Below are 20,767 nucleotides of genomic sequence, written 5' to 3' on the forward strand. Positions count from 1 at the left end.
TGTAAACAGATTATATAAACAAAAATTTACTGAAAACTTCTCCATGATCTTTAGAATAGTGAATGGTAAATTGTGTCTTAGGGTCAAAAGCAATATTATGATAGTGCCAGTTGTCTTTATGGTGTACTTATGGATTATATTGGGGGACAAGTGGGTCAGGTCCTGAAGTGGGCAGTTGTTTACTTGTGGTTTTGATGGATAAATAGCAAAAGCCTGGTGTGTATGCATAAACATATATTCACAGATTCATGTTAAAACCCTGTTGAGAAAATTATCCAAATTTAAGTCCTGCTAGAGGAAGATCATCTTATTTCCTCCTTGTAAGAACTCATAGAAAGTTCCCATAGCCATTTGCTGAAATAATTTTTGTCTTAGAGCCCCATTCAACAAACACAGCTGGCAGTTTTGTTCTTCTGAGAAATGAGTGTAGCAAGCTGTACTTGCAAGCAGGGAAACATTGTGAAGATCTGGCCCCTGGGGAGCTTAGTGCAAAATTCTTTTTGAACATCCCAGAATGGAGAAAATCCTGACTATGCAGAGCCTCTGACAGAAGCTGCAATAGTGGAAGATAGGGGGAGGAGTTGCCAAGGCAGTGAAGAACTTCAAAGAACACTGGAACTAGGGGCGAAAGTTCAGCCTAATTCTTGTGTTATCTGAACTCGCTCACCCACCTCACTTGCAGTGCATCTGCATAACACATCTGGGTCTGGTTGTTGCAATAACTTCACTTTTCTGGAATATGACTGAAAGTGTATTGTTGAAAAAATTATTGTAATTTGGTTGAAAATGTTTCAAGTAAAATTCCATGAGGGAGGCCTAGACTGAGCGAAGCCACCCAGCCTGCTCCCAGGAGGGACACACACCTTCCCTTCCCCCAGCTGTGTGCTCCTGCCACTTCACTTGTGAGGGTTTTGTTAGACACCTCAGTGACCCAACTCAACTCCCTGCCATGGCAGAAAGAAAAGCTGCTGGGCTAGTGACTTGAACCAGTAAGCAAAAGGAAGAGTGGATTAAGCAAAGGACTCATAACCACGAAGCTACAGCAGGAGGGAGGAAAGGAATAGAAGCTGTCTTCCTTTTCAGCATCTGTAAGCATTAATTATATTGAGGAATAACTCAGTAAATCATAGAAGTGCAATGTAAGTGCTTTCATTCTGGGTGAAATCTGGGACTTGCTGGTAAATCTATTGATTAGACCAGGATTTCATTTCAGGTTTTATCTTTGATTTATGTGCATTGATATTTGTGAGCAGACCTTTGAAATATGGTTGTGCAGTATCTGATAAATACTTTGAATCCAACTCAAGAGAATGTGTTGAAAACAACTCTAAGAATCTATTTACCTAAATAAATGTAAAACTTAATTATGATGCAATAAAATATTTTCCCACCATGATTTGTGCTGCTGCCAGCCCATGACACTTAGTATGGAACATAAGTAAATAAGTCTATGAGTTACTCCCTGAAATAAATTGTCCTAGCCATCTTGATTAATTTACTGATTACTGAACATAAATATTCAGATCATATCTGAATTTAAATTACAGAAACTCAAATGCTGACGGTGAAGACACAGACTTGGGGTAGCAATGCAGTTGGTTGCTAGTTTAGCTGGGAGCAGAAGTGGCAGAAGCCCCGTTTGCTGCTGATGGATAGTGTGTCAGAAGATGACTTTGGTGTTCAGCTCCTGCTTTTCACCTGTCTGTGGCACATCAGCAACACCCTACACCTTCAGGATCCTATAGCCCTTAGGGGAAGGGCTGCATCAGCAGGAGCTGCACCCTTGTTTCACCTCTGAGGGTGAACTCTGCAGGTTACTGGGCTGTGGGGAACCTTCCAATGCCAATGCTGAGTGCCTCCACGGTGGAGGTCTTTCATTGCCATAACCATGAGCCAGATGACCTTTATGAGCACTGAATTTACATGGGAGGAAGAATTTTCTTGTTTTAAGATGTATCTGTTGATCATTTTGTTCTGTGCTATATTGATGTTGTGGAGGTGCTGCAGATGTAGCAAGTACACAATTTCAAAATTCAGAGGGGTAGAGCATGTACTTCTACAGGAAAAATACAATTTGCAGCTTCTTTGGCAGACCAAAATACATAATGCCTTTCAGAAATGTAAGCTATTCCAGGTACTTCAGGAACTATTCTATCAAGTTTTATGTGGATATTTTTATTTTAAAGATATCGAAAATGAGATAAGATTAAGGGTCATTATTGAACATTTGCTTAACTTCTGACACATGACTTTGTTTCTTCACTTTATACTCTAAATTAGGTCATTACAATCAGATTGTGCATTATAAACAAACATCTTTGCATTTATATGTAATTATAAACCAAACACAGAGGGTAAAGGCTGTAATTTTGAAACAGATAAAATGTATATGCCCTTTTGGAATCTGTATGTAAATTAGTTTCTCACACTCCAGCCGAGATCATGTAAATGGACCCCAGAGAGCTGGTACAGTGCTGATGGTGTACTCAGGAGAGTAAAGACATTTGCAGGTCAGAAATGAGGTTAATTGACAGGGAAGTGTGTGAGGACAGGAAAAATTTGCACAGTGCTTGTCAGTGGGCAGAGCTGTCAGTTCTTCACTTGGCTACTAGTATTTGTTGAACAAACATGACAGGACTTCATTTCAGGAAAAGGAAAAAAAGCCAAGAAGAGTCATTTTAGGACAACAACTTTGGAAAGAGTGGTGTTTTGTGGTTTTGTTCCAAGGTACCCACATGCATGCAGCCACTGTACACAGTCCCCAGTCTGGCTTGTCGCTGCTGCTGGTGAGGCTGCTGCCTGCAGCAGGGCTTTGCAGAACAGGACCTGCTCTGGCTTTTCCTCGGGTATTCTTCAAGACCATGCTTGAGTGTACAGGCCTGACTTTGCACTAGTGATGACAACTCCATCTTCTTTATGTATCATATCATACATGACTTTCTCTGTCCTCTTCCTTTTTTTCCATGTGTGTTAGGATTCCTGCCTGCTCCTCATTGCATTACTACAAATTTGCTTACAATGCAAATAGTGCCTGTTTCATTCATGGATTCAGAATGTATGTCCCTATTTATAGATGTGCAAAGACCAGGCAAGAGGCTGAATTTTTTTTTTTCTATAGCTGTAGTGCACTGATAAATCTGAAGCTTTTTCTTGGCCTTACATACCAAAAAACAACACACAAAGGAAAAAAATTATGTCTGGCTGATTTGTGGTCACACCTTCCACTCTAACCATTGTGCAGTGATTTATCTTTTCATTGGCATTAACTGTTCTCAATCTTAAAACAAATTTTAATTGTAGAAGTCTTTTAATTTCTTTCTTATTTCTAAAATTCTCATGAAATAGTAACCATTCAAGCCTGGTCAATATGGTGAATCATGTCATCCAAGAAAACCCAGCACAGCAAAATTGAATGTACTGTGGCTAGAAAAAGCATTTTTTCTGGTTAAAAACCAGAATATATGACCTGCTTTAGAACCTCACAATGTGAAGTTTAAGAAAAAAATTGTGTATTTCCAGATTTTGCTTCTTTATTAATACATGTATTAAAATGTAAATAAGTAAATATATAAAAATCAAATAGCTGCATGAAGTCATTGTTTCCTAGAAAATACTTAGCAAATATTTTTGCTTTCTTCTTCTATTGTTCCATAAATTTATTCTGCACAAATTATAAAAATGCACTGTCAAAAAATCATGTCAAAACAGTAAGCTATTCTTAGTAGTCTCTTTTAAAAAATAAATATTATCCAATATAATGTTGGTGAAATTTCTGCATAGTTAATAATAAAGCAGGAAAAGCAATATGCTTTGTCATTTTGGACAGACTTTATTATTTTATTCTATAATATATTCGGCAGCTGTTTACACACTTTGACTACTTTATAGTTTCAAACAAGTGTCTGGCAACATTATCAGGTCAATGGCAGAAATTACATCTTTAAGAGTCATTTCAGTTCATTCCACAAATGAGGATTGGATTTTGTCTTGTGTTTTCATTACTGATTATGAGCAGCCTCCTTAAATTTCTCTTACATAGTAATCCTTTACAGTAATTATGTTTCATACTTGTGCTTCCCAGAATATACAGGGTATATTTAGGAAAGGCATTTGTTTGACAGTGGAAATGCTTCCATAAAGTATCTTGTTGTGTCTTTCAAATAATAAATAGTGCTTTCCATAATATAAAATGCTGGCATGGCATTAGCAGGAGATTGTGTTGCTCACTATGTTCATATTCTTAATACCAGTCATCAGTGAAGGAATGGCAACAATTATGTATAATTGTGCAATTTATATTTAGTGTCTTTCCAAGAACATTTAAGGAAGCATGGAAGGAATGAACAGCAAGCCAAAATGAACAGGAGTCAAAGCATATCACTGGAGGTACAACCCCAGTGGCTACAGCGGATGCATTCTGTGAGCACTGCAGGGAGCACAGGACTGCTCTTTTTTCACAGTGAGCTGTTGGATTTAAGGGAAAAACCTCTGCAGTATAGGTGATGGGAAAATCAAAGACAGGTTGGAGGACTCCCAGAGAGAATGAGCTGATGCGTTCAGATTAAAAAGAAAATGTTACAGTGATTGTGCACACATATTTTATAATGAGTGACTATTTTTTTTTTTGTATTCTAGTGTAGAGTATAAGTAATTTGGTATTTTGGTACCAGTATTTGAAATGGTACAGCTGGAAAAGATTATTTGTTTTCCCTTTTGAGATCATCATGGGGATTTTTTTCTTATTGTTGAATATATTCATGTGAGTATTTTGAAGACTGCATTCTTAAACAACAGCTTCTCATTGTGTATGCAATGCCTCACTCTTAGTAGATCATATACTTCTGCAGAAGTCATTGTTTCATAATAATGTTTGTTTTCTAATACAAAGGAAAATTTACAGAAGATTTTATATATTAAGTATTTGGCATGTTCACAACATTACTATGTCCCATTTCTACTGACTTCTCCTCTTCCTCCCTTAGCTAGATACAGATTTCTTTTATTACCTGCATACTGGGAATGCTTAAATAAAAACAATTAATTATGAGATAACTTATCTCTGAAGGAGCTTCCCGTGTAATGAACTTTACTGTGTTCCTTTGGTTGTTAAAAATTCTTTTCATGCTTTAAGTTCTAATAGATGAATTAAAGCCAAAATTTAAAAATCTGCTTCTGTTTGATACTCAGCTTCATGTATCCCTTTATTAACACTTTACAGGAAATGCTTAATATCTCTCAAAGTTCAGCCCTACATTCTGCTTCCTTAGCTTGCATAGGGTATTTAAAAGTATTTTTGCATTGTTGAGGCTCAGCTTCCTGCCTACTCTGGTTTTTATCTTTCTCCATATGACCATGTGCGAGGAGAGGATGGATGCTCAGGGAACTGAACAGTGTGGCAACAGTCTCCTCAGTACCCTCAGGATGGGGAAATGAGGTGTCCACAGTCACCTTTCCACAGTGGTTCTTCAGAAGGCCCTGAAGTGGTCAGGAGAGCAGAGTTGTAAGGAAATTCAGGAGATCCAGTCTGGACTCACAGGGTTTGCAATAGACTGTAAGTTTCCCATTTAAAGCAGATCCAGGGCTGAGAGACCATCTGCCCTGCAGAGGCACTGAATGCCCTCAGGGGAAATAGCTACTTTGGTTGAATTTTGAGATAAGTAAGGGGAGCCATGAATTTGATTTAGAACAGAAATGGTAAAGGAGCAGCTTAAATGCGTAGAACTGTTTTTAAAATTATGGCTTAGTTTTGCCAGTCTACTGTTTGTTAAGATTGATAAGCATTACTGGAAAGATTCTGTCTCAAGGTTTTTAGACAAGTCTTTCTTTCTGTATTTATAACCATCTCTCTGCAAACCTACAAGCAAACTAACAAAACACAACATGTAAATTGCTACATTGTATTTCTGAAATGCATCAAAGCTGCTTGTAAGTTTACCCTTTTTTCCTGAATAAGCAACTCTGGGTAACTTAAAGAAGCTCTGAATGATTTGTAGAGGAGGCACTATTAGACCCTGTGGTCACCTTTTTCCCTCAGGATCAAAAGGAATTGCTCATTTATAACTGCAAGCAGCAATACACCTGGCTACCTGCAAGTCTGCTCACACCTGTTGTATGCAGTTAATAACGAAGTCCTTGAAAATATGATTTTTATGATTATATTTGCATACGTTTTACAGATTAGGCATCTCAGTTTTGGCATTGCTAAGTCAGTAAGACTGAGACTGTTGTTTGCAAACAAGGCATGCTTCTTGCATCTCAGAAAATATGTAGGAAAACTGTTGTCAGTACTTGAACTGATATATCACTGCACAAGGACTGAAAAGTCCAGGCACTTCTCTCGAGCTTTTTAAACATAATCTCAAGTACAGGGTTTTACAGAGAAATAATTTTGCCCATGTTCAGGAATAAGAGCAAAGCAGCTTTTCCATATGAGCATAGCTTCAAATTGGAAGGGACCTCAGAGGTTCTCTAGTACAACCTCAGCATCAGCAAAATGATCAGGTCAGGTTGCTTTGGGCTGTGTGTATTCTGGTCTTGGAAATGCTCAAGAAGGGAAGTGCACAGCCTCTTGGAGCAATGTCTGTCTGTCCTGATGTCCAGTCAGAAACTTGCTTGTTTCAATTTAGCTTTGCTGTCCCTTTCTCTCCAGACACACTGCTGTAAGGAGTCTGGCTCTGTGTTCTTGATAACATTGTCAAATCTCTTGGAAGGCAGCTATTTCCCTGTTTGAGACCAAAATGGAGACAGATTAATTAAGCCTTTTAAAAACAGCAGATAATGCTGATAGGCACATTATCACTTAGGAAATTATATCAAGTTTTCTTCCCAGAAAATTCTGTAATGAGTTTTTCCTTAACAAAAATAAATAATCAGATACTGTTAGATTGTGATCTAGTAGATGTTTACATGATCATATTTGTTGTTATGTGTTTTCCTAATATGTAAGGAAAGAGAGTACTAGTAACTGAGAGAAATGGGTCACATACTGAATCTAAGAGAGGGAAATCATGTCCAAATCACAGGAAGCCTTGGGACATGTGACAGCAGAGCGAGCAAGACGGCAGCGTTTCAGATACTGCTTTGGAATATTCTTGAGAGCCTTCCCCGGTGTGACAGTGACTGAGACCCAATCGAGCATATAGTGTTTACATCCCTGCAGCCTCTTCCCTGGGGGTGGGGCAGGAAGAGGAGAGGGAAGGAAGCAAGGGATGATTGATGGCTTTTGAAAAGCTTTTCCCTGCGAGGGGAAGGTGTGGTCACTATACACATCTCCAGCTAACAAAGCCCTCCCGTAGGTCGAGCAGACTTTGTCACCCCTTTGGGGTGACTGCAACACTGTCCAGAAAATATTTTTCTTGTTTTTCAGTTGGGAATAGAAATCTGAGCAGGAGAAGTGGCCTGTCACTCTTCCAGTTTGTACTGCTTTAAGACAGTTCTCCAGCACTGAGTCTGATTGTGACATCTGTGACCAAGGGTTCTGAAATGAGTCAGATTGGAGCACAGATCGACTGCTGTGTGTGCCACATCTCAGGAAGGCATGAGTACACAGCTACACTTCTGTCAAATTAAGCCACAGGTACACGAACATTTAAGCCAATATAATCCAGTACTGCTGCCAAAACAAGCCCTCCTATCCACCCTCTCGCCCCTGCCTATTTTTGCTCTCTGCTACCTCCTCCATTACACTGGCACAAGCAGCAGCACAAAGCCACATGCTGAACCCAACAAAGGAAATAATCTGGAAAAAAATTAACCTGATCAGAGAGAAAAAAAAAAAGGTTTAATCCAGAATCAGTTGCAAAACTGTTGCTTTTGCAGCACTGATGCCAACTGATGTTGCTGTGAAGCAGGCATGAGGCCTTAACCAGGCCAGGGAGTCTGAATTTACCCTAGCATTAAGCCTCTGGCATTAGCTTTATGCCAGCAGTGGGAATACGACTGTTCGTGATCCAACATGAAGTTAGGGTAGTACAGACAGACAGTGCCTGACTTGACATAAAGTCAGCTGGTACAAACTTATTCCATCAAATAATCTCCAGTGCCAGTGATCACCATGTGGCTGCAGTGCTTTTCATCCAGTACGAGTACGCCTTAAACTTGTGTTATCAAATTGAGACCTAATGGAATGAGATCCATTTTAGGACTTGAAAGACAGAAAAAAGGAAAGTTATGCAGAATGTAGTTCTGCCAAGTGTTGGTGCTTTCTTGTTGTTTGCTGTATTCAGATGGGCTCTGATCTGTTGTAAAAATATATTAGGATACCAAAATACTTAGAGATTATTTCTAGGGAAGTCAGTAATTGAAGATTATATGTTTTTGTAAGTACTAGCATTTTCAGATGTTAGTTGGCTTTTCAGTAATGAACTATCTGGCAATTTTCTGTTTCTTCCCAGCTGTTTCCTATGGCCGTGTTGGGGTGTATGGGATCGGGGCCACCGTATTGTCAGAAAGAGGAAGAGAAACCAAAAGGTGCCTGATGATGCATGTCCGTGGTAAAGTTCTTCTACAGTTGTCACTGATCAGTCGGTGGCCTGGCAGAGCTACAGCTCTGGACTTTCTTAGAAACTAGATTGTCAACATCAGTGGGTAATGTAAATATAGTAATGTAAACAGTGCAGAGTACCAGGAGTGAAGTTGGAAACTCCTTGTCTCCATACGTCCCTGTCTTGGAGCCTAAGAACTGTAGCGTTTCCTAGGCCTAAATTTCGTGAAGAAACTGAAGAATTTCCCTTCACTTCCCAAATGCAGCCTTGAGGCACCGGAGAGGGCTGTGACCGGATGTTCCTCCCCCCTCCCCATCCCTAGTCAAGAAAAACTTAGGAGAGTTGAAGGGCGCGGTGTTTGTCGCCTCGGCGCGGCCAGCCGCGCGGTGTGGGGGTGCACGGGGCGCGGCTGTCTGTCCGCGCTCAGCCGGGGCTCCGCGGGATGTCCCGCTCCGGCCGCTCGGGGCTCGGGACCCCGCCGGGCGCGCCCCGCGGCGGAATGCGCGGCACGCGGCCCGCCGCCCCCCCGCGCCCCTCTCAGGCGCAACCATTGCTCTGCGCGGGGGGGTCCGCGCCCGCCGCCCCGCTCCGCGCCTCCCCTGGCGCCGCGCCCCGCTCCGCGCCCCCCTCCCCGCGCAGGACGGGGCGGGGCGCGAGCACCGCGCCCGCTCCGCGCTTCCCCGCCGCGCTCGGCGCTCCCCCGCCCGCTCCCTCCCCCTGCTGGGCGGTGGTTGAGGCCGGCGGGAGGTGGGGCCGGGCTGGGCCGGGCCGGGCCGGGCTGGGCTGGGCTGGGGCAGCCGGCGGCGGTCAGCGGGGGCCCGTGCATGGCAGCCTGGGCGGCCGCCGCGGGATAGGGTCGACGCGGAGCGGGGTCGGGCAGGGCGGGGGCCGAGCGAAGGGTTCGAGGAGCCGCAGCCGGAGGAGAAGGCACGGAGGCGGAGAGCGCCCTGCAGCCCCGCCGCGCCGCAGCCCGGCGGCCGCCAAAGTTGCTCCCCATCCCGAGGGGGAGCGGGGGATCAGGCGGGGCGATGATCTTCCCCAGCAGCAACAGCAGCGCGGCGGGCGGCGGTCGGACCCCCTATCGGAAGCAGGTAAGGGAGGGGGTGTGCGGGTTTGTGGCACCCCCGCGTCCCCCCCCGCGGCCCCGAGGTGCTGGGGGAGGAGTGGGGAGAGGAGTGGCGACTGGCGTGAGTTGCGGCTTGCAGCCTGCTCACTTCGCGAGAGCTGGTATTTGAAAAAAGAAACTCTCTTCTCCTTTTTAATGCTTTTAACCTCTCTGAAGAGCCGCGCCGTGACCTTGGCGGGTGCTGGGGCGGCCGCAGCCGGGTCACCTTCGCGGGGCGTGCGGGGCGGTGCGGGGCGGCCCCGCCGGGCTCGGCAACAGGTTAGAAAGGAGCCGGTGTCGCAACAGCGAAACTTGGGGCTGGATGTTTTTCACTCGGCGTGAAATGAGAGAGGGGATCCGGGCACATTTTTTCTTTCAAACAGCGCTCCAGAAAACCTCCGCCGCCCTTCGGGTGCGCCCCAGCTCCCCCCGAGGGGGGCACGGGGGGGAGCCTGTGACATTTTACGGGCAGAGTGATCTCTCTGATAAGCTCGGAGCACTCGCATCTATGGAGCTGTACTGAAAGAGGTATTTCTTTGTTTGTTTGTTTAGTCGCTGGAAATAAAATATTTGAAATAGTTGTTACAACCTTGCTGGACCGTTTGTCTTTGGCTGCACTTTTACGCACACAAGATGCAATGTTGGTATTAATCTTACATTATTTACTGCTTAGTGTGTTATTTTTCATTGACTCTTCTATTAAATTTAAAAAAGAAACAAAAACCCCTTACATTTCAAATTAATGGGAAAGTGTACTCTGTGTGTGTGCCAGAGGGTAAATGGAGTAGATGTCACTGACAAGCTACCGGCTTGACAAAGCATGCCAAAAATACTATGGCAGGCTTCTTTCCAGGTGAGAAAAAATCCTTCTGCGTCTGCTGCACTTAGTAGCTGAAAGGAGTAATTTGACAGGTTCAGTCAGCAATACTGGGGAAGTTCGTCCTATTTTGCTTGAGGTCAGAATACATTAAGGGTAGAAATAGGAAATCAGATATCACTGCTGCACACAGCGGAGGGCTTCATATAAATCATGAGGACATAGGCTTGGAAATTTTGATCTCTTGGTGTATTGTTGGGATGACACATGGTCTGTGTAGCTAACCTGCTTAACAGTGAAAGTTGGACTGATATTTTCTTGAAAGTTAAGTAAAAATTGCTATTTCATTTTTTCTCCTTGTTATTTTATAGAAATATCTTTTTGATAAGAATCACTGGTGTGTTATCTCAGCAGCGCTCTGCAGATGCTGCCCAGCAGTGCATGGAGTTATCTTTGCATCTTGTAGTCAAAGTGTTCAAGTCCATACATAACAAAACATGCTTATTGTGTGCACTGGTTTTGGTTTGTTGTTAATAGATGTCCTGGATACGCCCATGCTGATCATCTTGTCTGGTGCTCCTGCATATTTATAAATGAAGCCAGTGCATCAGATAGAATTCCGTGCTGTCCCTGAGAGGACCATTAATCAGGGAAGGCCCCTTGTGTGGCTGTGCAGCGTGTCGGGTGCGGGGCAGGGTGTTGGCAGGAGCCGAGGGCAGCGGGGCCAGGCCTCGTGCTGGCAGGGCTGTGTTTTATGTGCGGATGTGAGTTTGCCTGCTGGTCTGGAGCAGGCTGATAAGATGCTCTTCTTTTCACAGTGCACTTCTTAGATTCAAAGAGCTAAAAGGGCCAAGTGAATCAGAAAAACAAACAGACCCTTTTTCCCCAACAGGCAGAGAAAGAAATGAATGCAGGGGTATTATGTGGGCTTAAGACCCTGGGTACCAAAGGTTTCTTTTGTTAGTGTGTAGCTATTCTCTGCTCAAACACTTCCTACATAAGGAGCCAGGGTCTGTGCTTTTCTCCATAAGTCCATGGAAAATGCCTATTAGCTTCATTCATATAGACTCACGTCGATTAGCCATTGGCTTTCTCATCTCCCTTTCACTCAGACTTCACCTGCAGGGGTGTGCTGATGTCAAATAGTGCTGAACAGCACTGCAAGCCTAGTTTTTCAACCCATGATAATTAAAAAAAGTTGAGATTAAGTCCCTGTATGCTCTGTGTAACCCATATTCAGACAATTGCGTTGTAGTTCAGCTTTAGCCTGAGACACTAGGTACTGTTATTGTAGGAAAAGTTCTCAACCAATGACTGTAAAAGGAATAACTGGATTTCCTATGCTAACAGTGTGTCATATATGAAGCTGAAACAATTTTAAATAACTTATAAGAGAAATTAAAATGTTTTGATCAGCTTGTATGTCTCTGTTGGTATTTTAATGCATATCAGAATAATAAAAGAACACTTCCAGTTTAGTATTATCCTGTTTAATTTTTAAGAGTCTATAGCAGATTGAAAAAATGAGTGATTAACTGATAAAAGGCAAGGTGACACTGACTTGATTTATTTTTAAGACATTGTAATATAATGTGGATTTCTACCTTAATTTAAAACACTGACAAATGCCATGTAGGTAGAGTAGGTTCAGATCTTTACCCATATTCTCTTTTTGTTTTCCCAAATAACTCTGTTCTGTTTTATAAACAAATCTGTACCTATAATATTATGTTTTTTACCTGTTGTATCTACACTGTGCATCTCTGACATGTAGGAGTGAGTTAACATTCTCAATTTCAGGTCAGATTTGACTGGTCTGATCATCTTCTCTCTTCTAGAGTACTTGTAAGAATACTAAAATGTGGTCTCTGCTCAAAAGGATTCCCTACATTATGGACAGACAGGCATATTAAAAATACTCTTACCAGGCTTAAAATTGAGGCATTGCTTAAATGAGTGACAGCTCATCTGAGAACTAATTTGAAATGCTGATGTAGGTCTTGTTAAAGAATGAAAGCCACACAATATCTGCAGTAATAACCTATCACAACACTCATAGCCGTATATCCTGTCTGTAAAAGGTATAAGCTAAGACTTTTGCTATCAAGGTTATTTGAGCTATTGTAAAGAATGCACGTGTGTGCATCTGTAATGAAAAGGAAACAAAATGACATACAATACTCTGCTTAATACGGGCTTTTTTAGCTCTTGGTTTGTTGAGAACAAGATGATTCTCTGTCCCTCCTCCCACTTTTGTCATTCTCATGTAAATCGGGAGGCGCTCCTCTGAAGTAAATATTTCTACACTCTGTAAAATTATCGTAAATGGAAAATTAGGCTTTCTCCTGCCATCTGCTCCTTGAATCTACAGAGCTACTCCAGCTATTTGATTAGGGATTTTAAATTGCTTTGTGCAGGGAGGTTCCTCTGCTCTCAGGTTTCTCCAGGAGGAAGCGAGAAGCAGCTCTGGAGGCCTGGGAAGGACACGAGTGCAGGGTCCTACCAGCACGGCCTGGGTGCTCAGCCCGGTGTCTCTGTGCCTTTTAACAGCTTTGCCCTGTAAGGGTGATTCTTGTTGCATTTAGATGAGTGTAATGTTTGTCTTGCCAGCATGAGGAGATTTACATAGTTTGCTGCTTTCGAGAAGATTAACTGGGTGTAGCTGCACGTGAGGAATTTAACACTGATTTGAGGTTTGGCCTGTGTATGGAGGGACAGACAAAGCTTTTGATCAATCTTTTCGTGTAGCTCTGGTAATACCAAGTGCTGTGTGGCAGGTTAGGTTTTCTAAAAGTTGAAGTTTAGGATTGGTTTCTAATGAAAGCTTTTGCCAGTCTGAGGCTAAAAGTGTAGATTAGCCTTTCACTCTGTCTATAAGTTTAACCTATCGAGAAGTTACACCTGCAATCCTACTTTATGATTTCCCAGTTGGTGCTGTGTGTGGTGTCTGCGTGTGTGAGAAGGAACCTCATTAAACTTGCAAGCCCTGGGCATGGTCCTAACTCAGAACATGCAGCTCCTCGGAGCAGTCTGTGCCCAGAGGGGTTTGACACAACCCCTCCTGTGTGTGCGGATGGTGCTGCGGCGGGGGGAGGCTGAGGTGCCGCGGGTTGAGCAGATATCTGTGGTTACAGAAACAAACGGGATTAGTTTCTTTTTGTTTCTTTTTCTGAGAACTATAAGAATTGTAATTTTGTATCACCGACTTGACGTGACGGGCTGTTTCCCATTACGTTGTATACAATGTTAAAGGATCTACCTAGGTTTCACAGAACTGAACTCCTACATTAAGTACGAGCTACTTTAATTTTTTCAGTGCATTTATAAGATTGTTTGTGAAGTTCTGCTTTATTCTCAAGGGAGCAAAACTACTCAGTCAGTGGGTTTCTATACTTGTAGCAAAATGTGAATGAAAGAAATAAAAGGAAACATCTTATCTTGTTCAGGTATGATGTTCTAGATTATAAAAAGTGATATAATTGTTTTATCTGTATTTGGCAATTTGAAGTTTTTGTTTAGTATTTCTTACAGGGTGAATAATATATTTTTGTCTCTTTGGAAGTGTTATTGTTTAAAGTATGTGTCTTTGCCATTTAGTTTCACATGGAAGGGAAGATAGAAGTCTGTGTCTTGAACATCTGCTGTTTTGTTTTGGGTTCATTTTTTTTCCCCTGAAACTTCCAACTGTTAAAAAAATTGCTTGAGTTAACACATTTCAGAATAGTTAGATCCTTTAAACTGTAACTGCTGGCGGGGAGGAGAGGGGAAGGAAGGAAGGGAGTGGAAAATCCTTTCCTGCAAGCTTGAGATGGCTCCTAAAACATCCGCACAGTGCTGCAAACAAGTAAATAAAAATAATGATCATTTGACATTATAACCATTTTGGTAAGCTTTTCCCCGTTTTAAATGTGTGGTTGAAACTGACCTTTGTTTGTTGCACGAGGCGGTGTATAACAAAAGTCAGTGGAGAGTAGGAACCTCTAGTGGATTTCCCTCACGGATCTGTTTCCAACTTCTTATGAATGTTTTTCTCCTTTCCTACAGCCAGTTGTTTTAAAACATCTTACTTGGGGGGCAGTGTGCAGGCTTATAAATCTGTAATCCTAATGAGGAGGTGCATGGAGATGTTTTGATCTTGGAAGAGGTGTTGGTCAGAAGTATTTCAAAAAACCAGCAGAAGCACATTTGAAAGTTCTTGAGCCTTGTTGAAGTAATTGTGAGTTATTTTGCATATGTTTCAGAATTGCAGTGTACTGTGCTAATTATAACAGCCCTGCAGAAGCCACTGTATTTGCAGCTTGCTGATGCAACAGGAAAGGGAAGGGATGAGTTAGAAATAGAGGAGAAACGAGGAGGGGAACCATGGATTAGATAAGCACAAGCCTCCTAACCCAGCAACTTAGGAAACATACACACAACAAAAAAATCATGTGCTGTAAGGGCTGGTTACTGTGATTAGCACAGCTTTAGCTGTATCCCTCAAGAGACTCAGTTAAGGCAGTGTAGCTGCAGCTGTGTATTGACTCACAAAGTAGTTTTAAACTGCAGCTGAAGTAATTGAATGCTGGTGAGAGACTGCTTTAAACAAATTCAAGAATACCTGGGTTTGTGGCATTTTGAGTTCATTTATTTCTAGGAATTTAAGTTTAGTAACTTTTATTACTCTTTATGCAAATTGATTTTTAATAGTGAAACTCTGTACCAATTTTAAGAACTTAACCTGTGCACTAAGATGTCTTGGCTTAAAAATATCTGGCAAGTATTTTGAAGTCTTAGAAGCTCTTTAAAACAAAAATATAGTTACAATATTTCAACAATGTCTTTTTTTCGAATTTATGGTGGAGTGTAGGGATGTATCAGCTCTAGGGTCTGTTGCAAAATAATAGCTGATAATTACAGAAATGTATAAATACATAATATGATTTATAATAATACCTTTTTGTTCATATGTCCTCATAAAAGCCATGCTGTACGCTTAACTATAATTGTTTAGGAAATCACTCATGTGTGTCTTATTTGTTTAAAGTATTCTGCTCTAGCAAAATGATGTGTCAAATAGAGTGGATATTTAGAGTTTACTTGTTTGATAGAATTGTAGAACTTTGTGAGGTTGCAGTGGAAACAAGCAACACATTGTTATGGGGAGCCTCCTTTGGGCTTCATGTTCCTTTGTGGAAGAACAGCAGAAGCACCAGGACAGGATGAACATCAAACTTAGTCTAGCCTGAACTTAGTCTAGGCTTACCTGCTTGTGCAATGAAATGCTTCTTTACTGCAGCTAAATATGTGTAACTTTATTTCACCATTGATTCTGTTTCTTTACAGTGTCTCTTATTGGCAATGGCACTTTCACACCTTATTGTGTGGGGTTTTTTCTGCTCAGATGAGAAGGGGATTTATTTCTTTCCTTACTTCTATTGTTTTCTCAGATCAGAATCTCCTCTGCCATATGGTGCTTTGTTCAATAAAGTGGAAACATGAGTCCTTTGGTTAACTACAGCTCATATATTCTGTCATTTGGGTATTACAGCATAACAATGTTAGAATTCAGCCCTTTAGGATATTCAAGGTATGTATATGGCACTTCCATTTTTACTGTGCTTGAGAAGTGAAATCTAAGGATTCAGGTGGGAGTTGGATGAGTGTTACAAGAGAGCTTTTCTCAGGATTGTTTGTCACCACAGGGCACTTCTCATGCCTGTGGTCTTACCACAGCTTCCAGGAAGGGTGCTGAAACTTGGTAAAGGATTATCCAGTTATCTTTGAAAATCTGAAGCAGTGTTCATAGATTCTTGGCTACTTTGAGGTGATTCACAATCCTGCTTTAAGTTTTACTTGACCTGCAGAAACTTTATCAGGTTGTGCTTGTGCCACTGCAACAATCCAAAATCACTCCAAACACCAGGCAGGCAAGGGTAAAATCAAATGCAGGTCCTTGTTAACAGGTCCACAAATAAAAATACAGAATTCTTAAAAGGGAGGGATGAAAGAAACCCCGAACAATATAGTAGTACAGGAGTGGGAAGTTTCCTTTACCTAATATGCAGGCATGTGACACATAACCCCCAGTCTTCTCAGGGGGACTGGTTACTGTCCAACCGTGGCACCTCAAGTTGTGTTTGGAGAAGAGACTCTGATCTGAGGCTCTGTATTTCTCTGTATTTTATTTGTACTTAACCCACTTTAAGAGTAAGGGGTAGATATTGCTATTTATTTTTTAAGTTGGTGATGCGTCTTTCAAGACCATAGGTTGTTTTTTCCTGCTTTGGAAACAGTGCTGTCTCTTGGGCATCCCCAGGTGCAATGCTGCCCAGGCTGTGGAGTGCTCTTTAGCTGAGCACCAAAAAGATGGTTGGTGTGTTGCAGAGGAGATCTCATGTATGAAATTATGAAGGAATTTCAAGTCTTTCTGTTCTGCCTATGTGTACAATTTGCTAATAATGCTTTAAACAGTAGTGCAGCAGATATTTTGGTGGTCTTCTATGGGTGTGGGGGAGACCCTGCCACTCCAGCTGCTGCAGGAGACTGGTAGGTGTGTGTCACCTGTGTGCCCACCTTTGAGCACGGCCACGGTGACCCATTTGGAACTGTTTGCATTGCCACATGCATGTGTGCTGTTCTGGCTTAGCTTAGCTAATTGCTCAGCCAAGGTTTTAAATAACCTATTACAACATGAAACTCTTTGAAGTACGTAGTGTAGAAGTAACATACAGTACAAGTCTGTGTTAACACCTGTGGCTGTGCTGTGGGAGAGGAGGGACATGGTGGCTGTGCCATGCCCTGGCCAGGGGCTTTCCTCCTGCGAGCCCGGGAAAGCAGCAGCCACGCTGGATAAACCTGGGCTTTGGCAGAGCCAGCACACAATTCCATGGATTTCTATCTGTGTGAAAGCAACCACCAGCAGACAAGATCCTTTGAAGTGTTTAGTGGTCTGTCTTCCAGATAAGTTCAAGAAGAGTTTAAAATTGTGGGTCTGAATTTTAAGACTCTTGGTTGTGCCAGCGCATATTTACATAGCCGGTGGTGCCACTGCATGGGGTGAGACTGCTGACATCAAAAAGTGCTTTTTGAGACAGAGAACCAGAATACTTCTGAATTTCCCCTAGGAGAAACCTGAGTTGAATAGTTGATATATCATGGGGTTAGTGTTAAACTCTAGTTCAGAATCAAATGGCATTTAAATTGCTTTAATATTATTCCACCCAGTCTGTTTGGTTTGCATGTTCCTTATTATGATAGTACTTGTGCTTATTTAAAAATACTTCTGTGTAATTTGGAAAAAAAAAATTGAGACAGGTATTAAATAGAATTGTCTACTAACCTTTGAAATAGGGGCATTTTTTTTGTTTTTGTTTAGCATTCCAGGAGATATATCTCTGAATGCTACTTGTGAGAAACACTTAGCAAAACTGGGGTTTCAGAAAAATGTTTCACTTTACAAAAATATAAATTATAAGATTTCTTTATCGTCTTAGGGTATCAATGCCTCCAATGCATACAGATACATGTAAATATTCCAGAAGTAGGGACATTTTTTGAGATGAGAGAACAAGTTATATCCTGCAGTACTGAGGAGCTATAGAATACATTTGAAATCTTCAGTAATTTTAATGGTGAATAATATTAAGATGTAATTCAGTATATAGAATTTCAGCTGGTTAAAGGTGCACAATGTGCACCAGTAGAAGAATGCAGGGGCTTTTTAGTTGTTTTTTTTTTAATGTGCTCTAAGAGCTGCTCCCATTCCCAGATACAATATTCTACAATGCTGTGGAAGCTAATGCAAGTTGGAAATGGTTAAGGAAGTCATTGTTTCAGCATTAGGTCAATATTTTAATTGCTGTAGTAACCAAATCATGTTAACTTTGGAAGCAGACTTTGTCAGACTGCCAGCAAACATAATGTTCTTAGATCTCTCAGGTGTGCAGTGTCATGGTCTCAGTCACTAAGGGCTGCAGACTGGTATAGTCATTGTAAAAGGCACTCTGGATTTTCATGTAACTGTTCTTTGTGTATTCTGGTAAATTGTTGGGAATTCCCTGCTCTGAGGCTCTTGACGATTTGGTGCTTTCTGGTTTACAGTTTCTGTTGCCACTTTATTGTTGTTTTAGTATTATTAATGTAGGGGTTGGATTTCAGTATATTAGATGATGTAAAGAAACATTTAGCCTATCTGTGTGTCTTATCTTTCTGACAAAAACCATTATTTTGGTGTGACACTTCTCTGTTGACTCTCTTTCAAAATGACTGAATCCATCTCCACCTTCTTCATTCCCTGAAATAAGTGCTGTGTTGTGTCATTGTCCTGGATAGCAGTAGAAGTCCAAGGTCAGCCGCACCTATAAAGGTTATTCATAAGGATTAAGATGGTGACCTGAAGTTCAAAATGGTCCTGGTCACTGATATATTGGATAATCTTAACTAAATTGTTAAGGTTTGACTCTTCAAAAGGTACTTGTTAATATTAGTTTCCTACATCTCATTTTGCACAGAAATATACTAACACCTACAAGTGGTTCCAATACTACAGCAATTAGGACTAAATATCTTGAAAAAAAAATTATATACACATGCACACATACCTACATAGAAGTCTATGTTTGTCTGTCCCCTGAAGCTCAGGATAGAGCAGATTATTTGGAATGCTAGAACTGTGTTCAAGTTCTGCCTGTCACATACTGTGTAAGTAGTTTCTTTATGGTCTGTGAGAACATTCACCTGAACGCTATTATTGCTATTTCCAGATAATTAGCAGTGGCAAAGTTCATTTTGGCAAGAAACTGGATTGTTGAAGCAATAGTTTTCAAAGAACTCTAGTTTTCAAAGGTTGATTTACTGTTAGCAATAGGTACGTTAAATTTATTTGAGCAGATGTTTGTTGGGCAGAAAGGCAGTCAACTATGAAATATTACTGAGAACAGGAATAACTCCCTGAAGTTCAGTGGCTAAGATTTTACAGAAATTTAATCTGCTTATCTTTAGTGGTTTTATGTCCTTATCTTTCCTATGAATGAACTTCCTTAGGGTTTAGGGGTTTCCCCTTTTTTTTTTCTTTTTTTTTTTCTTTTTTTTCTGGGAAGTCTGTACTCCATTATTCTGTTGTCCCATTTAAATTTTGAAATCAAATTAAATTGCATAAATTCAAAATTCAAATATTTGGGATTTTTTGTTTGTTTGTTTTTAGGTTTTTGTTGTTTTTTTAAAGGAAATGCAATACACCATCATTCAGTTTATGGTGACTTCTGTAGTGAACCAGTGCTGGTGTACAAGAGTATTAGTGTTAAATATCCAACTGTTGTGATGATGAATAAGCTGCAAAGGTAGAATTACTGCTAAGAAAAGTGCAGTTGAAAGTACTTATTGAAAATGTGATTCCTTGAAATTGTCCACAGTGTAAGATGAACCTGAAAGCAGTTTCTATGCACTGGGGTTGTGCAGTTAGCAGAGGCAAGTGATTAATTTGTCTTCAAAAGTTAGCCAATGGCTGGACAGATTCCCATTCACTGCAGCATTTTAAAGTTAGTTATCAATTCCAGATGTGCTTATTACAAGTATTTTCCTTCATCTGTAACTTTCTGGTGTGTTCAGAGGTATGATTCCTCTGCTGAATTCTTGTACCAAGGATAAGAGCATGACTATTAAAACTGTGCATGAGTTGGGCTCTGTGCCCGAAAGAACAGGTTTATTCCTGACTAGTGTTTGTCATCCATCCACACATAGCACCAAACGTGGTTCAAGCCACGTGTCCCTTCACCACCCAGAGGTGGAGGCTGTCTCCCACAGGTGCTGCAGCTGTTGCGCCAGCCGTGCTGATCGTGGCCTGCTGGCTGCAGGGGCTTCTGAGCCCTTTGGTGGCTGCTGGAGCACTCCTTGGATGGTCTCTGCTGTAGCTGTAGCCACTCACACGCCTGAGTCAGACTGCTCCTGCACTGCCACGACCAGTTCTGCCTGGCAGTTGAATTTCTCATATATTATTAATGTTGTATTAGTACGTCTGGAAGCTTTCCTAGGTGTTATCTAATTCCTGTGTTTTTCATTTCAGAATTGACAATGATTCATTGTGCAGTCAGACATTTCCCCAGCAGCTATTTGGATGCACCAAGGAATGGCATCCCACATTTGCTTAGCATACAGCTGCTAAATCTTTGTAACTGATCTTCAGAACTAAGTTTCTGGGTGTAAAAGGGATTGTTCATTATCATTCACTGTGAAGTCACAAACAATTTAATTTTAGAATACATCCTATCGTATGGCTTGACTTTCTGCCATCTGAATGATATTCTTAACCATTTAAAATCACTTTTCTCTTAGAATTCAAAATCTGAGTTAAAAAGCTGCATGAGTTAGAACAGTAGTTTGCAA

The 20,767-nt window shown here is 41.3% G+C and overlaps 1 protein-coding gene across 8 annotated transcripts in view; it reads left to right on the forward strand.

Annotated features, from left to right (window-relative positions):
• RBMS1 (RNA binding motif single stranded interacting protein 1) overlaps positions 1–20,767 on the forward strand; it is a 142,783-nt gene that overhangs the window by 42,156 nt on the left and 79,860 nt on the right. For 2 of the 8 annotated variants that reach the window (XM_058809818.1, XM_058809819.1), the window contains exon 1: positions 9,314–9,574. The exons of 5 other annotated variants lie outside the window; for them this stretch is intronic. In XM_058809818.1, the coding sequence (XP_058665801.1) occupies positions 9,512–9,574 (63 nt within the window). In that variant the 5' untranslated portion in view covers positions 9,314–9,511. Of the gene's footprint in view, positions 1–9,313; positions 9,575–9,903; positions 10,117–20,767 lie in introns of those variants that run through there. One more of the 8 variants, XM_058809823.1, reaches the window with a different exon arrangement.

The sequence above is a fragment of the Ammospiza caudacuta genome, chromosome 8 (genome assembly GCF_027887145.1).
Source record: "Ammospiza caudacuta isolate bAmmCau1 chromosome 8, bAmmCau1.pri, whole genome shotgun sequence".
NCBI lineage: Eukaryota > Metazoa > Chordata > Aves > Passeriformes > Passerellidae > Ammospiza > Ammospiza caudacuta.